The sequence below is a fragment of the Rhincodon typus genome, unplaced genomic scaffold (assembly GCF_021869965.1).
Source record: "Rhincodon typus isolate 14 unplaced genomic scaffold, sRhiTyp1.1 hic_rhity00002056, whole genome shotgun sequence".
NCBI classification, from domain to species: domain Eukaryota; kingdom Metazoa; phylum Chordata; class Chondrichthyes; order Orectolobiformes; family Rhincodontidae; genus Rhincodon; species Rhincodon typus.
This window is the reverse complement of record NW_025967694.1, coordinates 1-25,000: the sequence shown is the minus strand read 5'-3', so window position 1 is coordinate 25,000 and position 25,000 is coordinate 1. Positions and strand designations below refer to the sequence as shown.

The 25,000-nt window shown below is 39.5% G+C and overlaps 1 protein-coding gene and 1 non-coding gene across 2 annotated transcripts; one reads left to right on the top strand and one right to left on the bottom strand.

Moving 5' to 3' along the window:
• The first annotated feature begins 1,820 nt into the window (after positions 1–1,820).
• Positions 1,821–4,211, top strand: LOC109921999. Its single transcript, XR_007261324.1, has 3 exons — positions 1,821–1,955; positions 2,612–2,639; positions 2,741–4,211. It is a non-coding gene; the product is annotated as an uncharacterized LOC109921999 (transcript).
• An 8,089-nt stretch (positions 4,212–12,300) lies between these two features.
• Positions 12,301–23,819, bottom strand: LOC109922001 (peroxisomal N(1)-acetyl-spermine/spermidine oxidase-like; the record flags this gene model as incomplete). Its single annotated transcript, XM_048592932.1, has 4 exons — positions 12,301–12,461; positions 16,160–16,323; positions 16,825–16,937; positions 23,567–23,819. Coding segments are annotated over 4 exons (653 nt in total), but the record flags the coding sequence as incomplete, so codon positions are not given.
• Between the last annotated feature and the right edge of the window lie 1,181 nt (positions 23,820–25,000).

Sequence of the window (25,000 nt, the reverse complement as noted above, 5' to 3'; positions counted from 1 at the left end):
GTAGTACTTATAAATCAGACAGAATGTCAAAAATGGACTGATGCCACAACTTCATGATGGCATAGTGAATCAATTTCTCACTCGGGTTGAATGATCTGGGGCAACCATGACCCTGCTGAATTTCTGCTGTGTGTGCACTGTCCTGAAGAAACTATGCACATTTTAATGAGAGTATTCAGAGAGCCAACAATGCACACAGGACTTGCATCACCTACACTTTATTTCTTGAAGGCAGATTCACTCCATCAGAAGGTACATAGTATAATTTTATATTAAAATACAAGCAATCCAAAGTAATACTTGCGAAATAGTTTAGTGATTGAGGGTTTCAGTCCCTCCGTAGTAATTTGAGAATTTGAGTTGAAGTTTAAAATCAATATCTTGAAAGCAAATGACTTCGAAGGTATTGGATTATTTTTAAAAAATTGCTTCGCTATTTACAGAAGGTAATGGAGTACTCTTACTCTGTCTGACCTATATGTGGTTCCAGTCTCTCAGCACTGTCATTGACTCTTAACCACCCTTTAAGATGCAGCATTTCAGCTGCGGCAGAGAATAGCAAAATCTTGGAAGTCCCTGACTAACAGTTCTGTAGATGTACCTACATCACAGGACTGAGACATCCAGTATTCTGTTCAGGTAACAAAGGAGTGGTAATAAATGCCAGTCTTGACAGTGATGCCCATCTCCTGAGAATTATTTTTTAAAGAAAGGGGTAAAGAAGATGTCAGAGGCTCCAGAATTTCTGCAAATTATATTGCTGCAGCAAGTCAGTGAGCTAGTAGGCATCATCTTGAAAGGTCATGAATGATAATCGCTGCTCTTATAATGCCGTGAAAAAGAACGACCTGAGTACATCTCAATAAGAAAAGCAACTGTGAAAATCTCCATTGACTTCTCTCTCTTGGCTGAAACAGCAAACAGAACATCCAGATTCTGCGGGTCTTTCTGTTAACAAGCAGACTGGAAGCAATATCTTAAATGCTTTTTGAGTGGTTTACACAATCTAGTTTGCTTTTCATGCTGGTGAATACCAAGCTGTAAAGCAGATCGTTGCGCTGCTCCATCTGAATTATTGTTGCTGCTGTGAAGTTCAGGACATTGATGATAATAACAGCCATTTGACAGATATGTAGCAACGTGGCCGTCTACTGCTATGTATGGTGCAATTTACAGTCAGCAAAACAGTGCACCGTTTGTTAGGTGCACTCTGCAACCACTGATCTCAGAATGACTCTGCACACAACTGCAACCAAAATCATCATCTCTGCATCCTGCACCTCTGTGCATAAGTGGAGTTCAGATTCCTGGCTGGTAAATTTTTAACATTTTGAGATAATTTTCACTTTTGGCCAAAACACAGATGGCTACACCATGGCCAACAGAATTTCCCTTGTCCAGAATTCCATTCCACATAGCGCCAAACCCACATAGAGAGAGGGGCCTTCATGCATCTTGGTTTTAATGCATTCTAAAATAGTACTTTTAACTAAAGCTTTTGCTTCTTGAAATGTGACTTGTAAATAGTTGAGAAAGTAGCCATATGACGGCTAATAAGTGCAGATGATTAAAACTTATTGCAATGTTTTCTGTCACAAGAGTATACCATAGGTTTGGTTATGATGTGCAAGGCCCAGTCCCTGGGGACTGCCTTTCAAGTTCATCAAAGTGCCTGAGTAGCAGAGAGGAATTTTCTGGGATAGTGAAATTGGTTATACAATACCTCTAGGAGGGTTCGAGTTCATTAACTACAACTAACAAAAACATTTCTAAAATCCTCTCGGAAACAAATTATATTTTGACCATCTTTTCATGGCTTTTCCTCTCTATCCTGTCCAGATAAAGTAAAACCGAAATCAAAAAAGAAGGAGGAACCAAGTTCGATATTCCAGCGTCAGAGAGTGGATATGCTTCTCCTGGATATACGGCAAAAATTCCAGCCCAAGTTTATTCAGGTAACTGTCTTTCTGTAACTTGCCATGTCCTTTATTTCAAATAAATAATCAAAACCAAACAGTACAGATATAGTAGGTAGTACAGAAGTGTTTCTTTTTTAAATTCCACAAGGTGTAGGGAAAGTGAAAGGTTATATTATAGTGAGCAAGGAATTCTTTCAGATGGATTTCACTGAGATATCCAGTGCAGTAGATTGATTCACCATTGTCCACTTTGAGGGGCATAGAGGTAGCACCCATTTTACAAGTCCCATTTCACGAGCCAACACAGTCTGTCACTTTGCAACTTAAGGAGTAGCTTCAATTTGGCTTAAACAGACTAAGGTTGCTAAGTTTAAAAGCAAAAGGCGGATATCATGCAGGTCTGATATGCTGCTCCCTAAGAATGTGGATTTGAATAATTTCATCACACATCCTACTTGAACATTTGAATTTTCCCTTGAAGGGGTGGTGAAAGAGATCTTGCTAGTTGCGGTGTAAATGTAAAGTGATTTTACCCCATTAATTCTTTTTCTCTTGTTTACGTCGACACCAAAAATTTGGCAGCAATTTCAGTACACCAATGTAACTACTGAACGATGCAATTTAAGAACTTGAATTTTCTTTGTGTGGATGACCCAAGTGTTCCTTATATTGACTGTTGGTTTCATTTTCAGCCCAAATCTGGAGACAAGCCTGTGCCAGGTGAGAGTTTTTATTCTGAATCAAGCTAATTCAAGTTAATAGATGTTCCAGATTAATATTTTGACTGCACACATTCCCATGTTTATTTTTCTGCTTTTCAGTGGAGCAAGTGAAAAAGGAAACTGAGCCAACAACTGAGACCATCAAACAGGAGGAGAAAGACTCCACAAAGAACTCGCAGCAGAGCTCAAGCACCAAGGCTCCTCCTGAGAAACGAATGCGACTCCAGTGAAGAGGTGATGAATGTCTGTCACTGGCTTGAGTTGCCAAATCTCTGGCTCAATTGTTGTGAGCCGTTGAACTTTTGGACTTTATTTTGCACAGAAGTGAATTTTGTTTTGTGCTTTTTATTTTTATACGTCAAACATGAAATGGGTTCATCTCTAGGAGAGGCTTAATCTCTTCAGTTCTTAATCCTCGTCCAATTCCAAGATATCATCCGTTCTTATTGCTTCAGACATTTTCTGCGGACCATCCTGCTTCACTAGATAAGAAGAGGAATCAGTATAAAGATGCAAAGCTGTCATTTTAAGAATGACAGTCTAAAGTGATCAAGCTTAGACTAAGTGATGAGACTTCTTACGCTTGGAATGATATTGAGGAAATTAGTTGTTATTATCCTATGACACCATTCTTTAACCAGTGGATATCCATGGGCAGTACAAATTGGAATCGCATCAATCTACATGGACACTATTCCAGCAAAGCTAACATTTGGTAGATGTTTATAAATAAGATTTTATCTCAATAGCTACAGATTTTCATTGTGTCTTGATAGTCAGAGGGGGTGTTTTATTTGTGGTGTAGAATGTTCTGCCCACTGTGTTGTTAATGACACAGTGCTGCTTTCTGTCTGACTGAGATTGGGAATGCATTGCCTAGAAGTGTTCCTGCAAGTCCTACCACAGCGTGCATCTTAGCAATGCATTGTGTTGCTTTGTAAAGGTAGATAATTAAAAATCAAAGAGCCAAGAGCTCCCCACCTAATGATTTACTTGGTAACGGCAGCTTTTAGAGAAATGTTAAGCAAGAAGTTTCCATATTTGAATGCTAGCTTGTACTGAGCTATTGGAATTAACTTTGGGAAGATCGTGATGGTCAAGTAGCTTATGCTAGGATCAATTTCTAAGTTCATATGGGAACAAGATCGGTCAGAGGCTGTGATCAAAATCTCGAGTATAATTATCTATTAGGAAAATGTTGTGTGGTTACTAAGACCTAATTAACATTATTTGAGCAGGAGACAGAACCTCCAGAATCTCAAAGTGGAAATTTTGTAAAGGCAAAGTTGCTGAACAATATCTTCCATTTAACTGGCTCAGTCCCATATGCTTCACTGCTTGAAGTTTGTACTGTTTACAATATCTTTTGCTGTGTAAAGAGTGGATTGAATTTCCTAATAGTTAGTGAGTAGGACCCCAATAAAGAGTAATGTAGGAATAATTTGATCTTTCACTTTAAATAAACATCTTTGAAAAATAGTGTAACTGAAGATATGCCTTTCAGGTATTGGAAATAGAATAAAAAATAACTATGATTTTGTGTACCACTGAATAAAGAAGCCTGAAATTGTTTTGTGGAGATTTTATTTTTAAGTATATTTAAGAATGAACTTGTTGACATCGTGTGGAATTGCACACAAAATCAAGAGTACTGAAGGATCGTTTGGAAGGAATTGGAGAGATTGAGAAGATGGAAGGGAGCCAGGAAACAAGCTTGGGCATTGGGGAAAATTGTGATCCTCGTTCATCTGTCATAACCAAAATATCTTCCTCATTGCGAGTAGGAGGGATTGATAGGCCAAAATAACACTGTGGTTATCTTCTGACAGGCAGTGATTTTTGTTTAAATGGGTAGGCGGTGTTTACTTTGCCATTCCCTCTCCCAACGTTACAATAGGAAAACTGGAAACAAAATATGCTGGAAATCACAGTGGGTCGGGTTGCATGCATGGAGAGAGAGAGAGCAAACTAACGTTTCAAGTCTAGATGACTTCATCAGAGCAGTGCTTCTACAATGGGAAAACTGGTTTGGGAGTAGGTGGATGAAAATGTACCAGCTTGGAATTGCAGGTGGAGAATTGGATCACTGTCATCTCTGTTCAAAAGCTGCAGGGGTGTGGCATTGAATTAGGACAGGAGATGAGTGAGAAAAGGTTTCATTTGCAAGGCAAAACCTTGATACAAAGTCAAAATTAATTGATGCTTAAATTCACCAGGATTTGACTTCTTTAAGCTTGCTTGGAAATTCAATTAAATGACAGCGAAGATTTAATATTGCAGCAGATGGGTTGGTGCAAGGTTCCTGCTGTGACATCTTCCGGTGCAATTGCAGAAGGTGTAATACTTGCCTATTTACCTGCTCCTCCTTGCTATCCAAGGCCCCTGACACACATTCCAGGTGAAGCAGCGATTTACCTGTACTTCATTCACTCCAGTCTACTGTGTATTCGCTGCTCACAATATGGTCTCCTCTACACTGGGGAGATGAAACACAGACACTCGACCACTTTGAGCAACACCCCAGCAAAATGATCTTGACCTTCCAGTTGCCTGCCACTTCACTACACCACGATGTTCCCTGGCCAACATTTCTGTTTCACACTTGCCACAGTGCTCCACCGAAGCTCAGTGCAAGCTGGAGGAACAGTATCTCATCTTCCACCTTGGGAATTCAACATCAAGTTTAACAATTTCAGAGCGCAAGAACTTTCCTCCATGTTCATTGTCTACCTCACATTCGCAAGTCTTGTTCTGTATGCGTTGCTCCCAGCACAGCTAAGCCTTTTCACCTATTCCTGCTAGCATTTGGTCAAGATTTATGTACCTTTGACCCATCAAGAATACCCCCTCCCCTCCCTGCCCCGGGTTGATTCAACTCAACCCTTTTTCTCTCGCTCTCACTCCTTTTTTCCTTTCCCCCAGACCCAGTCATCGGCACGATCACCTATAACCTTACAAATGACAAATCAAATCCACTAGCAGCATTTAGGTTGAACAAGATTGTACTGTGATGTAGCCAGGAAGAAACTGAAGAGGGGAGAGAGAATGGGGACTGTTAAGGTTTTTAAATGGGGAAGGATGAAGTTTAAATGTGTGCTTAGCCATGGTTAAAGTCACTCACTGTTTGCCAGACTGGTATCCTCTGTCCCAGGTATATCAAAAGGGATTCAAACGTTCTGCAATCAAAGCTATTTCTAATCATTCTAATTAATAACTTTTGAAAGACGTAATTTCAAGGCAACTGTCCTGTTTAATAAATCACATACAGAAACTTCCAAATTATTGTCTGATGTTTTGTTGGCTCATATTCCTTCCTTTCTGCCTGTTCCAATGACATCATGGCTGGTCCCTGGATTTGTTTGGTTAACAGAAATTTATCATCTTCTGTTTTAAAATTAATAATTGATCCAGTTATTGGTTGCTATTTAAGGAAGAAAATTCCAAAATTCTATACCCTTTATGTGAAGAATTTTTTTCTAATTACAGTCCTGGCTGTCACTTCTAGTGTGTTCCCCTGGCCTTATAATTCCTGATTATCAGAAATAGCTTCTCTTTATTTGTTCTAAACATTAATATTTTGAAAACTTCGATCAAATTATACCTTGTTTATCTAAATGCCATGCAATGCAAACCCTAGCTTGTGTAATTTCTCATAAATTAAACCTTGGAGCCCTAGTATCATTCCAGTAAATCTATTTTGCTCTTCATTCAAGGCTGCCATATTGTCACTATGGTATGTTGTCCAAAACTATTCAATACTCCAAACAGGCTTTTATATAGTTGAATAATGACTTCGATTCCCTTGTAATCTAGTCCTTCAGGTATAAAGGCCAGCATTTCACTCCTTTTGGATTATTTTCTGTACATATTATAGATGTCTCCAGTGTCACTCGTCTGTTTAGATGTTGTAATAATAGAATGGAGTCCCTACAGTGTGGAAACAGACCATTCAGCCCAACAAGTGAACACTGACTCTCCGAAGAGCACTTCACCCAGACTCACCCTGCATTTCCCATCTTTAATCCACCTAACCTCCATATCCCTGGACATTATGGACAATTTAGCATGGCCAATCCACCTAACCTGCACATTTTTGGACTATGGGAGGAAACCGGAGCACCCGGAGGGGACCCACGCGGCCATGGGGAGAATGTGCAAACTTGATACAGACAGTCGCCTGAGGCTGGAATTGAACCCAGGTCCCTGGTGCTGTGAAGCAGCAGTGCTGACCACTGAGCCACGATGCCGTCCCAAAAAGAAAATCTTTGTCCTGTACTCTTTAGGTCCAAATTTCTTGACTTCACATTTGCAAACATTAAAGTCCATTTACAATTTACCCTTTCAACTAACCAATACCTCATTTTAATGCCACACCTCTAACTACATTGCTTATACATTGTTTACCTCTCTGTCATCACCAACAAAAACAACAGATTATGAGACAACAAGGTGTGGAGCTGGATGAACACAGCAGGCCCAGCAGCATCAGAGGAGCAGGAAGGCTGACGTTTTGCGTCTGGACCCTCCTCTAATGCTGCTTGGCCTGCTGTGTTCATCCAGCTCTACACCTTGTTATCTCAGATTCTCCAGCATCGGCAGTTCCTACTACCACAGATTATGAGCATCAGATTCCACTTCATGGTTGAAAACCAAATCATACATTGACTTAGATTGAACCAAGTTACCAGTTTCTGATCATCCAATCTCAACCAATGTGAGATGAGGGAATGACATGCCTCTCACCATAAGTCGAAGCATTTGTGAAATAAATCCATCTAATAAAAGTACCTTGAACTTGATGAATTGCAATACTGAAGTTTGAGGACTGTTCATCGGTGAACTAAGTACTTTGTAAGATCTGGCGTTGAGAAGTTGTCTCTCTTCAGGCCTGTAAAGCCTGGTTGTGGTTAATGTACTGGTGTGAATGACCCTGGGGGTTGCTATTGTGTGGGAAGGAATAGATAGCCAATGAGGTTTGGCGCACTGTTTATATCATAGTCTTAGCCAATGGGTCATTTATGAGTCCTAACAAAATGAATACTAACAAAAGAGAAAAATCAAAGACATATTGGGAGGGGTGGGGAGAAATGGGATATCAAAGGAATGATGTAGTAATGGAGAAAAGACGTGTTTTGCGGAAGTGCTGTGGGGGGAAAAAGAATCCAAGAACCTGTAAAGAGCACAATTGAGATGCCTTTCCCTCACAGTGCAGAAGATAAGCACCGCTGGTTACATTTATCTGTCTGGCACAGAATTTCAGCTACTGAGAGAGCATGTTGAAAAACTATGTATGTGCAAATGGTTTTGTGTCCTTTAAAATGAAACCATTGGAAAAATCTAAATGCCAGTATGTGCACCCAGCAGCGAAGCTTCTAAGACAGAAGTGCACAGTAGTAAGATTTATCTTTGTGTATTCCATTAATCTAACCTTTGGGCAAAATCTTGAAAACTATAAACTTTGAGTAATTAACATGTTTTCTTTATTCATGCATTGAGAAACAATACTGCTTTAGTAGTATTGAACTGCACTGTAGCTGTACTGTTAGTTTTAGACACCCTCTAGTGCGACACTTCTTAATGGCTTCACAGAGGGCAGAATTAATTGGGTTGTGAATAAATTGCCTATGTTTCCAGTTCTTAATTACATTGTTTTTGACATGATTTGGTTCTCCGAAGGATTATCATAAATCCCACTTCCATGAGCTCAATAATAAGACTGAACTAAGATTAATGCACAGTCAAACTTAGATAGAAAGGGATGCATAGCCACATCGACTTAGAGTTTTGCAGTAGTTCCAAATTCTATTCCCTAGTAACTTGATACTTTACCTTTCTTGTAAATTCATACCTAATCAGTTCTTTTTAAAACAAAAATATTCAATCTGGGACTGGTCCTTTCTGGTAAGGCCATCATGCAGTATCTAGTCCAGTTTGCCCCTGAGGAGGTAATGGTGTGCCTTTTTCTTGAATTTCTGCGGTTTAGCAAAGCCCAAACATGTTCTGAACCAGATTCCATATCATATCTGTTACTCCTCCTGTTTGCTTCAATACCTGAAGAACTGAGGAGAGTTTTTTTGAAGACTGTTCCAATTCTGCTTCATTATTTGTTCTGTCACCTATTCAAAGCAACTGATGTGCGACTACCATTCAATGAGATTAAATTTCTGGTCAAAGATGGGGTAATTGTTGTTTCCAAACCGGTACAATCCATTGCACAGACTCACATCAGAATATAACTAATAGTAGCAGTGGTGGTATTGAGAACAGGAAAAGGCAGAAAATGGCAAGAATGAGAACTTAGTGGCTAGTATGTCATAACTCCATGGTAATGTAAGTCCAGCTAACAGCCTGCTGTCATCATAGTTATGTCCTGTTCCATCCAGAGAACAGATCCTCCAGAGGGGATGGTACCGCTGTATATAACTGGGAAGAAGTTGCTCTGAGAGTTTTCAACATTGATTTTGACTCCATGAAATCTTTTGGCTTCAGGTTAAACATGAGCAAGGAAACCTTTTTCTAATTCTCACCTTAGCCTTCAATATGGAGACGTATTGATCCATATTGAAGGCTAATTGGAAAAAGTGCTGTGGGTGATAATGGCACCAAACACTGGATGGGGACTTTAATGTCCATTTGCAAGAGTGGCTTAATACTGTTACTACTGACTAAACTGGTTGAGTCTTAAAGGACGTAGCTGTCAGATTAGCTGAGGGAAATTGAAGAGGAAATAATTTTCCTGACCTCATCCTCACTAACCTATGTTGCAAATGACAGCATTGTTAAGTGTAACCTTGCCCAGTCTTTCTGGAGATGAAGTCCTGTCTTCACATTGAAGATAACATCCAATCACTGCCACTGAATAACATAGATTTCAAACAGATCTATTAACTCAAAATTGGGTATCCATGAGGCACTGTGGATCATCATCAGCTGCAGAATTATATTCACTGTAGTGGGTTGGTATATCCCCCAGTCTACCAACCCTGGAGATCAACTCTGATTTCAATGAACAAAAACATAGTTGCTGGAGAAGCTCAGCAGGTCTGGCAGCATCTTGAAGGAGAAAACAGAGTTAATGTTTGGGGTCCGGTGACCCTTCCTCAGAACTGATGGTGGCTGGGAAAACATCAGTTTATATGCAGAAAATAAGGAGGTGGGTGGGGTAGGGAGTAAACGATAGGATAGAGCCCAAAGAGAGAGAAAGACAGTTGAACAGACAAAGGAGTTGCTAACGATCAGGCTGGGACGGTGAATAGTTGTTAATGGGAACTGTTAGTGACTAACAACAGGGGGTGTGTAGTGGCAGGCTATTGTTCCTGATTTACAGCATCTGCAGTTCTTTCAGTTTTTATTCCGATTCAATGAAGATTGTAGGGGGACATGCCTGGAGCAGCACCAAAAATACCTAAAAATGAGGTGTAAACCTCATGAAGGTACAATACAGAACTACATGTGTGCCAAACAGTCTAAGCAGCATGTGTCATAACCAAGCCAACAGATCTGATCTAAGCTGTGCAGTCCACATTCAGTCGTGAATGGTGATGGACAATTACACAACTCACTGGAGGAGGAGGCTCCACAATTATACCTATTCCATTGACAGGGGAGCCTAGCTCATCACTTTGAAAGATAAAGCTGAAGCACTTGCATCCATCTTCATCAAAAGTGCCAAGTGGTTGATCAAACTTTGCTTCCTCCATTGGACCTCAACATGACACACGGTAGTCTTCCTCTAATTCAATTTGCTCTGTGTGATATCAAGAAACAATTGGAGGAACTGAATATTGCCGTACCCATAGTCAAGCTGTTCGGATAAGGTTACAACACTGGCACCTACCCGACAATACCTGAATTGCTCAGCTACGTCCTTTCCACAAAAAGCAGGGCAAATCCAACCTGGCCAATCTCTGCCACATCAGTCTACCCTCAATTATTTATAAATTGATGGAAGGAACTATCAACATCAGCTATTAAGCAACATTTGTAAAGGAATAACCTTCTCACTGATGCTTAGTCAGGGTTCCACCAGGGCTATTTTGCTTGTGACCTCTTTACAACCTTGGTCCAAACATGGACAAAAGAGTTGAATTCCAGAGGTGTGGAGTGCTTCGCTGTTTATATAGAGCAGTAAAAACCAGAAAGACTGGACAATATCAGGCTTGAGCTGATAAGTGGCAAGTAACATTGTTACCACATAAGCATTTTAACAATGGTACTAAGTGAGTTAGAAAGCAGAGTTCAGAGGGTAGAGTGAATTGAGGTAACATATTTGGGAAACTATAAAGTTTTATTTTAGATTTCTTCAATAAACACTAAGCAAATTCTTAAGTTAAATTGATGTTGCACCTCCGGCAACAATTTTACACTTGCTGTCTCTACAACCAAGTCTTGAAGGCTTTTCCAATAAACAATTTGGTATAAGAAGTTGCTGTCTAAACCAATACAAATTCTGGATAATATTCACCATAGGATTGAAACTAGATATGTCTTGGAGATACGTGAGTGAAACAGCAACTTTCTTTATCTTTAAAAAGATTAAAAGCCATGGTCAGAATTTTTCTCAGAAACCATGCCTAAAATCTTGGGGAAGAGGAGAGGTATGGTGAGAGTGGAACAAAAACAAAGTTGCTGGAAAAGCTCAGCAGGTCTGGCAGCATCTGTGAAGGAGAAAACAAAGTTAACGTTAATGCTGAGCTTTTCCAGCAACTTTGTTTTTGCTCCTGATTTACAGCATCAGCAATTCTTTTGTTTCTTATGGTGACAGTGGAGTGTGTTGAAGGGAACGTGAGAGGCACATTAGCTGTGTTGTGTTAGTGTGGTCAGATGGAATGATGTCTCCAGGTTTTCTGTCAAGGCTAACAGTTCTTTCCTTAGACTGTTTATGTATGCAACCATATTCACTGCATATACATCAGAATCTCAACAGGGGAATTTTGCTATTTCCAATTCAATGCAGAACAATATTTAAAATATTTGTTCAATTTGGTTGCATTTAACTTAGGCAGCCTGCAACAAATATTTTAATTTCTTAATGAAATGCTTTTGTAACTCCAAATATTAAGTAAATAGGCTATCACATAATGTTACTCTCTTGCAATCAGTTGCTCATATAATGTTATGCACACTAGCCCACCTACGTGTACAGATATTTGATATATTAGGGAGAACCAAGGGAGATCTAAGTCAATTCTCTGCATAAATGGATGTAAGTAAGAAGAAGGATGTACTGAGAGAGACAAGAAAAAGCACTGGATTTACAACAGCTGATTTTTCAAATCTCCTAGCTTCTCCACCAGAACATCATATTTGCAGTTAATCTGTTTTTTTTGGTCCTTCCTGTAACTCATTTGAAAGATTGTTCACAACATTCATCACGCTTTGAATAAAAGTTTTTTTTCACCAAAATCAGTCTGAACTATGATGGTCAAATTCCAACTTTGGTTTATTATCATTAAATTCACTGGAACAATCATATACAAACGAGATTGACGCATTTGATATGGTTTAGTCTAAAATAATGTTTTGATGAAAATATTTTAGAAGTTAAAAATTAGCAGTTTTGCTAAAAGATCGATTATCGCATGTACAATTGACTATTTTTGTTATTAAAGGGGTTTGTTTGAGAAAATGACAGCAATCAAAGAACTGGAAAAGGAGTAAGTATTCCAAATTTCAGTTCTGCTTCCATTTTAGAAATTCATTTGGTGGAATAGTGATTAATCAGTCGATCAGCCTCCCTCCAGGCCGACAGCAGTGCCCCATGGGTGGTGCTGTGGTGGCTCCGATGAGTTGCTTCACCAGCAAATAAAATCTGCATCATCTGGAATCAGAGGGACATGATTATGTTGCTAGAGTTAAGCAATTTTTAATAATTTGCATCATGTAGATTAATCAGCATGAGGGCTGACAATATTGGAACGAGTGCAATATTTTCCATTTACCATACAACAAGTGGGCAGTCTAATTGTCTTGTCTTGTTTAATAGAGGCCTCAATACCACATCTTCATCTACTCTGTCTCATTTGTAGCCTCCAGCACTCTGTTCTTGTTTCAGATTTCCAGCATTTGCACTTCTTTGTGTTTATATCGGATTGCACTCTGCCGTGTTTATTATCAATACAGTTGTGACCAGTATTGGCAACATGAATAACAACCACTTGTGCATGACACCCTATTGAAGTATAACTCAACCAGGAGCCTTCAGGAACAGGGTAGAGAGAATTACATTCACAGCTACACTGTGTTACATATATCTGTAAGCAAATAAATGTGTTTAGTTGGTAAGATTATCTCTGGTTGTACAGGCGGCATTTTACAGAAGCTTTGAACATTATGACAGAAAAATTATTAATTGGATGTTCAGAAAATGATTAAAGCCAGCAAAAAAACATTAAGTTTAAATCTTTACTTTGCAATGAATGAATTGAATACTATCATCTGCAAGACACCATCTAAACCATACATCATCCTGACTTGGATGCATTTCTTTATCATTACTGAAACAATGAAGTGGCATTTCCTAACATTAGCATTCTGGGAGCATAATCAGTACAAGAACTGCTATGATTCATAGAATCATACAGATCAGAAGAGGCCCTCCAGCCCATTGAGTTTGCACCATTTAGAACTACTCTAATCCCATTGTCCAGCACTTGGTCTATATTCCTTCAAGTACTTTTTAAAGGTTGTTAGGTTTCCCTTCTCAACTACCCTCCCAGGCAGTGCATTTCAGATTCCCAGTACTTTCTGAGTGAAAAGAAATGCTTCAAATCCCCTCTAAACCTCTTGCCTTTCACCTTAAAATGTGCCTCCTTGTTATTGACCCTTCAGTTAAGGGGAACTGTTGCTTTCTATCCACCCTGTCCATGCCCCTCATAGTCTTATATACCTCAATCAGGTCACCTCTAGCTTTCTCTTTTCGAAAGAAAACAACCTGGACTTATCCAGCCTCTCTACATAGCTAAACTACATTGCTCCAACTGTGGCAACATCCTGGTGCATCTCCTCTGAATGCCGTCTGGCATAATCATGTCCTTCCTGTAGTACTCTCCTTCCTGTAGTATGGTGACCAGACGTGCACCTAGTACTCCAGTTGTGGCCTAACATAAGTTTTGCACAATTCCAACATAACCTCCCTGTTCTCATGGTCTGTGCCATGATTGATAAAACCAAGTGCCTTTATGCCTTCTTAACTACCCTACTAACCTATCCTGCCACCTTCACAAATGAGCACTGCAAGATCCCTCTGTTCCTCTGAGCTTCCTATTGCCCTGTAATTAATTAAGTACTCCCTTGTCCTGTTACTTCTTCCAAAGTGCATCACTTCACACTTTCCAGGGTTAAATTCTATCTTCCATTCATCTGCCCACTAACAACCCGTCTATATCTTCCTGTAACCTAAGACTATTAACCATCTGACCAATCTTCGTGTCACCTGGAAGCTTACTTATCTTCCACCTACATTCTCATCTATATCATTTATAAATAAATAGTCATAGAGTCATACAGCACAGAAACAGACCCTTTGGTTCAACTCATCCATGCCAACCAGTCATCCCAATCTGACCTACTCCTATTTGCCAGCATTTGGCCCATATTCCTCTAAACCCTTGCTGTTCGTATACCCATCCAGATGCCTTTTAAATGTTGTAATTGTACCAGCCTGCACCATTTCCTCTGGCAGCTCATTTCATACATGCACCACCCTCTGTGTGAAAAAGTTACCCCTCAGGTCTTTTTTAAATCTCTCCCCTCTCACCTTAAACCTACATCCTCTAGTTTTAAACTCCTTCACATTAAAGGGGTCCAGCATGGATCCCTGTAATATGTCACTGGACACTGGCCTCCAGTCACACAAACAATCTTCTACCACTGTGCTGATCCATCTTACCAAATTACCCTGGATCCTACATGTTTTCAACTTCTTTATCAGTCTCACATGTGGAACCTTATCAAAGGCTTTGTTGAAATCCATATAAACTACATCAACTGTACTACCCTGATCTACATACCTGATTACCTCCTTGAAAAGTTCAATCAAATTTGTTAGGCATGACCTCCTTCTGACAAAGCCATGCTGACTATCCCTGATCAAACCTTGCCACTCCAGGCAGGTATTAATTCCCTCCTTCAAAGTTTTCTCCAATAGTTTCCTCACCACTGATGTGACGCTCAGTGGTTTATAATTCCTTGGTTTCTCTCTACCACCCTTCTTGAAAAGTAGAAACACCTTAGCTGTGTTCCAGACCTCCTCTTTGTCCACAGAAATTTGGATTGAAGGCCCTCTCATGTCCTCCCTGTCTCCCATAGCAGCCTTGGATACAACTCATCTGAATCTGGTGATTAGTCCAATTTTAAGCCTGCCAAAACCTCCAACACCTTTCTAATCCCTATATCAAATTGCTCAAGAAGCTTACAGTTCCTCTTCCCAAATTGTGTACCTGCATCCACAGTTCCCAGAGTGAAGACAGATGTGAAGTGTTCATTTAACACCCTACTAATTCCATGCACAGACTGCCCCTTGTGTCCCTAATAGGCCTACTTATTCCCTGGTTACACTTTTACCCTTAATATACATATTTTGGTATTCTCACCAATCTTAGCTACCAGTGTTTTTTTCCCTCCACTATTCACCATTAATTTCTTTGAGAAGCTGTGAACTGGTGATAAATATATATCGCCCACATGCTGTAAAGAACCTGGAGTCAGCTTTACTATGATGGGTTTCAGTAGTCTCTATTATCTGCTATCACCATTCATTTATATTTGCGATTGTGTGTGTTAGAGAGTGTGGCGTCTTGGTAAACATAACCTTTCATTGAAAATTAGTTTCTAATTATGCTTATACAAGGCTTCATTTAGAGCTATCCCTCAATCGTTCTGATGCTTGTGGTTTGACATCACTGATGACCTAGACTTTCCTATTACATATTAACATTAAACGTTTATACTACAGGTTAAGGATCTGTGGAGCAGAACATTTGATTGGGATTGTCTCTTCCTATCCTGCGACTCTTGTTCCATATAACACAGACATGTGAACACTAAGTTGGAATAAGACTGTGCTGAGTTGATTAGTTTACATCGATTTTATGCTTCGTCTTAGATTTTAGGAATAGCCACTTGTGTTGAGTACTGGTGGCCAAGAAAGTGCACTTCTGTTATTGAAAATAAGAAGGCTGGAGGGAGATAGAAATACACCTTACTGATACAAATAAACTGTAAGGTTATTTAAAATTCTAAGAATGATACATCAATCTTCATGCCAGACTGTTGAATAGTATGTAAAATCCAAAAGAACTGCGGATGCTGTCAATCAGGAACAAAAAAAAAGTTGCTGGAAAAGCTCAGCAGGTCTGGCAGCATCTGTGAAAGAAAAAACAGAGTTAACATTTCAGGTCTGATTCTGAGGAGGGGTCACCGGACCCTAAACATTAACTCTGTTTTTTCCTTCAAAGATGCTGCCAGACCTGCTGAGCTTTTCCAGCAACTTTTTTTTTGTTGAATAGTGTGACTTACCGGAGAAGAAGTTCCCTCTTTTGCCTGTGGTAGGGGTTCAGCCAGTGTGTCAATCATGTCTCCAGTTGAGTTGATGGATATATGGGAGTAGGAGCCCCGAATGTAAGGGTTACTGAACCATTTTGTCACAAAAACATTTTTTGGTGCTGGCAGTGAAGGCCTTCCTAAGAAATATTACAGTGGTAGTTAAAGCAGACCTCACAAAAACATGCCCAAATAATTTCTGCCAAGATCATATTCGTGATGCTCCACTGCAGAATATGCTGGAAATGATCTGACAGCATCTAAATAGAGTTCGTCTTTCAACAGAACTGGGAAATGGATAACTAAAATACAAATGGAACATTGGAGTGAAAGGATGGAGCAGAAAAAGAACAAAAGGGAAGATCTACAATGGGATGGAGGGCAGGAGTTTTTGAGTGATGAAAGGTACAATGGTGTAAGAGAACATGCAATGAGACAGAGAAGCCTCATTAGAAATGTTTGGCACTTGCTGACATTTTTTAATTTAATGTCAAAATTGGACATTGATGGAGATTCTACTGAGAATCATTATCATCCAATTTGGTTTATAAAAGTTGGTTGAGAGTTAGCCCATCCAATCTGTTTATTCTAATAGTTTTATTCCATAAATATATAGATTCCTAAAAGTTCCAAATTCATACCAGTAAATTGTCTGAAAAGTTTGGTGAAGTTCGATGCTATTTCCTCAGGACTCAGAGATTCTACAAACTCGGCTTCTTTTCCAGAGATTGTTCCCACAAGGACATGACCATACCTTTGAAACAAGAAATCAAACTTGATCAACAGCAATTTTGTTTAAAAAAAGGATAAAATCCTGTGATAAACATTTTCAATCTATATTGACTAATTACTATGTTCTCCTAATGCAGCATCTAGGTAAATGCTGAATCAGTAAACTCAAACAGTTAGCCATTGTGCATAAGAACCTTTGGTGAGATGACAAGCTGGCCAAACTAAAAAACACAATATATACTTTGAGCATCATTTTCCCCCTTGGGCCCTTTCTTGCTGACCTGATTCAATGTCCTTCATGAGTGTATTATCCATTCATGGGATGTGAGTGTCACTGACTAGGCTGGCATTTATTGCCCATTCCAAATTTCCAGAGGGCTGTAGGTTTGGAGTCACATGTAGGCCAGATTAGGTAAGGATGGCAGTTTCCTTTCCTGAAGGACATTAGTGAAACAGATGAGTTTTTCCAACAATTGGCAATGGATTCACAGTCACCATTAGACTCTTAATTCCAGATTCTTTTGCCGTAGGCAGGATTTGAACCCCAGGTTCTTGTGACATTACTGGGGTCTCTGGATTAACAGTCCAGTGATAATACCACTAGGCCATTGCCTCCCAAGATAAGCCTACATATTTAGCAACATGGGCTACTTTATAATGGAGGCCATCACGTGCAATTCTTGCAAAGGCAGACGGTCATGCAGTGGTCAGCAAACCAAAGCAAGGGGCAATTTCTGAAGAAAGATCCCAGCCGAAACGTCAGCTTTCCTGCTCCTCTGATGCTGCCTGGCCTGCTGTGTTCATCCAGCTCCACACTTTGTTATCTCTGACTCCAGCATCGGCAGTACTTACAATCTCTATATTAGGCCTGACTGATTTCCTTCTTCCTCACAAGCTCAAGGGCTCTGGGACCAGTTGTAGTGCACCCTAACCTCCCCTCCCCTGCCCCCCTCCACGCTCCTCCCAAATGTTTGACTGACTTAGTATTCAAGGTTTCTGTAGTTTGTTTAGGTCGGCACCATACAAAATGGTACGGATACCAACAAACCCTTCAAGGAAACTCAATGAGCATGTTCTTTGCATTATTGTTGTTTGTGGGTAATATTTCCAAAGTTAAGATTAGAGATGGGTTGTAATTTGTGATACAAGTGATTGTGCAATAGATAGAGCCGCTAAAAAAGAACAACATTTATATTGGGGATTTAATGTAAATAAAATCCAATGGCACTTTAGGGCAAATATAATTGGGAAAAATTAGGTAGATGATTAAGGGAGGGGATACCAGGAATGATGATAGGAATACTGCCTTAAGGAGGGCCATAAAGCAGGAGAGGGAAATGGCTTAGGAATTCCAGCATATGGGGCTGAAGGTGTGGCCACAAATGGAAGGGAATGTACAAGAGAGTAGTGTCAGAAAATCAGGACTTTTGGGGTTGGAAGTTACAGACAAACAGAAGGTAAAGGCTACAAAGAAATTTCAACATCAAGATGCAAGTTTTAAGATGGAGTCATTGAGAGAATGGAAGCCAGTGTCAGTCAGCAAGGTAGGGATGATAGGGAACCAAGATTGGGGTGGAAGTATGATACATATCGGAGAATGTTGAATAGGAAAAAGTTTAGGGAGGATCAAGTATGAAAGTATGAAAGGCCAATCAGCCAATAACAATTTTTAGGGCTGGAGGAAGGTTTCAATGCTTGGTAAACTACAGCTTTTAGATGGGAGCTTGTGATGTTGCAGACGTTACAATAGGCAAGGTGTGCAAAGGAGAATATGCGCGATCAGAAATTCAGCTCAGCCATAAATTGGGCAAAGAAGTTGTGAACAGTTTGATGAAAGCTGAGATGATAGTCAGTTTTCGGCGGAAGTCAGTGATGATAGATATCATCTTCCAGCTGTTGAACGATAGTGAATTGCAACTTAGTCTGGATATTGGGCAACCAATTTAGCAAAAACAGAAATAGTGCAAGGATTGAGTGAGATGATAGAGAGATAGAACTCGATGTTGCCAGTGTATCTGCGGAAACTGACCAATGCCTTTGGACGATATTAAAATGGGAAAAAGAGGATGAGATATGGAGGGGAAGTGGTGACAGGAAGAGTAGTAATTGTTAGAGAGGCTCAGGCTACAAAAGGACAATAGTAGAAGCAACTGACAGCAGCTCCTTAGAGTTGGATAATGGAGGAAGATGGTGTCATTAACCATGTTGGTGTGTGAAGATCACAGTCACAGGGGATTTCATATGTAACTTTGATTAGATAAGAACATAGGAAATAAGAGCAGAAGGAGGTCATTCAAGCCTGAGGGCCTAGCCTACCAGACAATGACATCAAGGTCAACCTTCTACGTCACACCACCTTTCTGATCTATCCTGTTAACAGCCTCTGTCTTGAACATACTCAACAACTGAGTATCCAGACCTTCTGGGGCAGAAGGTTCCAAAGACTGACTACTCCCAAGTGGAGAATTTCCTCAACTCCGTCCTAAATGGCTTGCCTTTTATTCTGAGACTGTGGCTCTTGGTTCTACCCTACCTCGCACCCCCAACCCACCACCACTGCCTCACCTCAAAAGCCAAGGGAAACCTCGAACTGCATCTACCCTGTTCATCCCGGTAAGGATTTTATTTATTTGAGTGAGAATTATTTCACATTTTTCTAAACTTCAGGGAATATAGGCTCAGTCAGTTTAAATTTTGCTTACAGTGCAATTCCTCTATCTCAAGAAGTAATTTGGTGAGTATTTATTGCAAACTCTCTATAGCAAGCATATCTTTCATTTGGTAAGCAGACCAAAACTCTATACACTACTGCATGGTCTCACCAATGCTGTATATAATTGCAGTAAGACATCTCTGCTCTGACATCTAAATCCTCTCCCAGTAAAGGGCAACATACCATTTTCCTTCTGAATTGCTTACCCTATGTTAACCTGTAAAGTCTTATGAACAAGGACATCAAAGTTGTTCCCAACTTGGCATTATTTAAAAAAAACTCCAAATCTATGTATTTCCACCAAAGCGGATAAGCTTACCTTTCTCTAATGTTTAAGGTTGTTTCATTAGTGTGGCAATGGTTGAAGCCTTAATGGAGAGATTCAAATTTGTTAGTGGAAAGATGGGCACAGATTTGTGAAACAACAATTTGCTGAAGAGTTTTGGAGAGAATGGGGAGATGAAAATAGAACAGTAGTGGTCAATGAGGAAAGTTACGTGCTGTGACGGAAATTTTATCTTTATAAATCACTGAAGAGTGGCTCTGTACTTATTTTAAATTTCCCTTTGCCTCTTACTCCCCCTGCTGGTATAATAATCTTTACATTTGGTCATTCATTCAAACATAAGGAGTGACGACTATTCTGAAGAACTGCAGGGATTTAACAACAAAGGCAAACACTAAGGACTCTTAAGATAACAAGGTGTAGAACTGGATGAACACAGCAGGCCAAGCAGCATCAGAGGAGCAGGAAAGCTGACGTTTCGGGTCTAGACCCTTCTTCAGAGCTCCCGTCTTCTTTTGTTACTTAAATGCTGGAAACAGTTCATTAATGCAAGATAAACAGGTCACTACTACTTCAGGAATGAGGGGATTGTCTGATAGAATTATGGCACAGTGAAGGTAGATTGCAATATTTGGTGCCACATGCCACCATTTTACTTGACAAAGATGGGAAGCTTTTATATTTAAAATAGGTTGTTGCCAGAAATCTTCTTGTGGTTGTAAACCTTGATACAAAATTTTTCTGAATAGCAACAGAAATTAAAAGACAGGTTTTGATTTTGCACCCTTAACTTTTACTTCTGAAATAAACCTTTTAAGACCAGTGACTAATCACATTTAAGCTTCCTAAAACTCTTGAACCTAACTTGTTGACAAATCAAAACAGAACAAATATTTATCTGAATGTTAAGATTACTGTTTACAGTAGGATACTGGTGTTGTTACTGGATTACTAACCCACAGTGGTGAGATCAAATTTACTGCAGCAGTCAGAGAATTTAAATTTGATTATGGAGTCATAGAGTCATACAGTATGGAAACAGGTCCCTTCGGTCCAACCGGTCCATGCCAATCCAATCCCAAACTAAACTAGTCTCATCTGCCTACACTTGGCTATATCCTTCCAAGCATTTTTTATTCAATGTACTTATCTAAATGTCTTTTAAACATTGTAACTGTACCCACATCCACCACATCCTCTGGAAGTTCATTCCACACACGAACCACTCTCTGTGTAAAAAAGTTGCCCCTTATATCTTTCTTAAATCTTCCTCCTCTCACCTTAAAAATATGCCCCCTGGCCTTAAAATGCTCCACCCTAAGGAAAAGACACCTGCCATTCACCTTATCTATACCCCTCATGATTTTATAAACATCTGTAAGGTCACCCCTCAATCTCCTATGATCCAATAAAAAAATGTCCCAGCCTTTCCAGTGTCTCCTTAGAATTCAAACCCTCCATTCCCAGCAGCATCCTGGTAAGTCTCTTCTGAACTCCAGCTTAATAATATCGGTCAGATAACAGGGCGATCAAAACTGGACAAAGTGCTCCAGAAAAGACCAATGTCCTGTACAACCTCAACATGACATCCAAACTCTTGTATTCAAAATCTGAGCAATGAAGGCAGGTATGCTAAACACCTTCTTTACCAACCTATCTTTATGTGACGCAAACTTCAAAGGATTATGTACATGAATCCCTAGGTATCGCTGTTCTGCAACATTAAAAGGTCCTACTTTTAATTGTATAAGTTCTGCCCTTGTTTGTTTTACCAAAATGTAATAAGTCACATTAATCCAAATTAAACCCCATCTGTCCCTCTTTAGCCTTTGACCCAATTGATCAAAGTCTGTTTGTAATCTTAGATAACCATCTTCATTGTCCACTATGCCACCAATTTTGGTGTCATCCGCAAACTGACTAACCATGTCTTCTATATTCTCATGCAAATTATTTATATAAATGACAAAACAAAAGTTAATTAAATACATCTAAAATGAAAAAAAGTTAGTGTCTGTAATAGTAACCATGAAATTACTGTACTGTCCCTTATGTTGCAGAAATTAACCTGTTCCTAGCCAGTCTGGCCTATATGCCACTCCAAAGCCATAGCAATATGGTTGTCTCTTACCAAGCTACGCAATCATTTCAAAAACATTATGACAATCTGTAAAGAATTAACAATTTATTTCAGCCATCACCTTCTCAAGGGTGCTTTGTGATGGCCAATAAATACTGGCCTTGCCAGCTAAATCATCATCCATGAATAAATAAATTTGGAAAAAATGTTACTGTTAAAAATCATTCCAGTAAATTTTGTTAAGAAATCACATCTCTGATTTTATAAATGTTGCATTATCGTCAACAATTGTGAATAATCCAAACATTTGAAAATTTGCCAACAATACATGGACCAAGAATTTGCAATGCTTTTGATGAGCAACTGTCAGCATTTGCTGTCATTACTGCTCTGAATCTGCCCGTCCCTTTAGAATACAGCAGGATTACAGCTAAATGTGGAAATCCTGAAACTTATTTGATTATCCAATCACAGGATGAGTACATCATTGGCTTGGCCAGCATTTATTGCCCATCGCAGAGGGCAGTCAACCACATTGCTGTGGGTCTGGAGTCACATGTAGGCCAGATCAGACAAGGATGGCAGAGTTCCTTCCCTAAAGGGCATTAATGAACCAGATGGTTTTTTCTGACAATTGTTTCATGGTCATCATTAGACATTTAATTCCAGATTCTTAATTGATTCTAGTTTCAACCTGCACTGTTTCTGCTTCCAAATCTTTTAGTATTAATTTTACTCCTTTGTTTTACCAACTAATGTGATTAATTATAATTTTTCCTTACAACCTGTAATCTTTAAACCCATCCTTTCAAACGGCATCTGCTATGTGGGATTTGAACCCACATCCCCAGAATATTAACTGGGATTCTGGATTAACAACCTGGTGATAATACCACTAGGCCATCAGCCCCCTGCCTCTCAGAGCCCTGCCTCTCAACCCCCTCATTCACCAAACTTGCAATTAGAGAAATACGCTGATTGGGCGAAATGTTTCCATGTTACCTATTACTGCTAGAAGGTCTTTAAAATGTTGTTCCTTACCCAATGAGCTGTAACTACATAGTTCGAAATTCTTGCCATCCTATACATGAAGAGGTGTTCCATAAATTTACTCATTTTTTTGACAATGACCCAAGTCTTATATTGCTGAACCAAAAGAAATAGTTTCTCCCAAGCTACCATATCTGCTCCTGCCAATATTTGATCAAATGACTCCGTAACCTTCTAAATTCCAGGGAATATAAACATGGTCTGTGCATTTTCTCCTTGAAATTTAATCCATACAGGTGCAAATATCATTCAGGTAAAACTACATTGCATTCCTTCCAGGACAATATATCCTTCGTAAAATGTGGTGGCCAATATGATTACGGCTTTGTATAGCTGAAACAAGAATTCTATAGCATTGTGTTCTAAGCTCTAATTAGATACAGTGCACAACATTTCGATTTTACCAATGATTCTGCTCAATGTAGGTGTGTCATATACTTTGTATTTCCAATTAAGATGCAAAGACATTACTGCAAAACATGTTCTGCCACCGTACAGATAGGATTTTTTTTTCGTTAGTACCTTTCTGGTGGCCTGAACACATAAACGACTGGAACACATCTCCACCACTCAACCAGGTTGGGTTTCTGGGCCGAAAATGGGGTCTCATCCTCCCAGACCAATCCAATTATGTCTGTATTTTCATCCCAAAATGGGGCCTCATACTCCAGGTAAATCTTATTCATTGTGCCAAAGCCCATGGTTTGAATAGCATGCTGATAATTCTCAGGAAGACTTGGCTGAAACAATGACTGACTATTTGCCTTTAGACAACCTGTGAATGAAAGTAAAAAATAAATGATATTTTAAAACATCATTCCTTTCTCTTAGTTACTCCATTGTAGTTTAAAATAGCCTTTTTACAATTGGCAGGTTATTTCCTTGTGTTGTTTGATATTGTTAATGTTTTGCTCACACCCAATGGTGATGAAAGCAGCGATCAATACTATGATGGAAAAGCTACCTAATTTTATGGAAAAGGTTTAGTAAATGCTGTTAACTCTGAACATTGAGACAGTCACTACTTTCAACCTGTACTGTTTCTGCTTCCAAATCATTTAGCATTAATTTTACTCCTTTGTTTTACAAACTAATGTGATTAATTGTTAATTTTCTTCCAATCTGTAATCTTTACTTATCTGTAATCTTTACTTATCTTTACTGTAATCTTAAACTCATCCTTTCAAGTTCCCTGACCATTTGCAGAGGTGGAAATCATTCGAGAAGAACGATCTTTTGAGAAGATTCAATCAGTTCAGGTTGTACAGGACGTTGGTGAGGCCTTTTCTGGAGTACTGTGTCCAGTTCTGGTCACCCTGTTATAGGAAGTATATTATTAAGCTGGAGAAGGTTCAGAAGAGATTTACCAGGATGTTGCTGAGAACGGTAGGTTTGAGTTATAAGGAGAGGTTAGATAGGCTGAGATTTTTTTTTACTGAGCATAGGAAGTTGAGGGGTGACCTTGTAGAGATTTATTAAATCATGAGGGGCATAGATAAGGTGAATAGCAGGTGTCTTTTCCTGAGAATGGGGGTTTCAAGCGGCATACTTTTATGGTGACAGGAGAAAGATTTAAAAAGGACACGAGGGGCAACTTTTTTTTACACAGAGAGTGAACTTGCAGAGGATGTGGTGAATGCGGGTACAGTTACAACATTTAAAAGACATTCGGACAAGTACATGAATAAAAAAATGTTTGGAGGGCCTAGTGCATGCAGTTGGGACTAGTTTAGTTTGGGATTAGGGTCAGCATGGGCTGGTTGGACTGAAGGGTCTGGTTCCATGCTGTGTGACTCTATTACTCTATGACTACTGCTTCCAAGTTTTTTTTGCAGCCAGTTAGGTGAGGATTTAACGAACCACTGGTTGGTTGTCCCTGGCACTCTTTGATTGCAACACCTATTCCTGTTTATTTTATGGCAGAAATATGTAACAATGGATAACTAAATGAATACT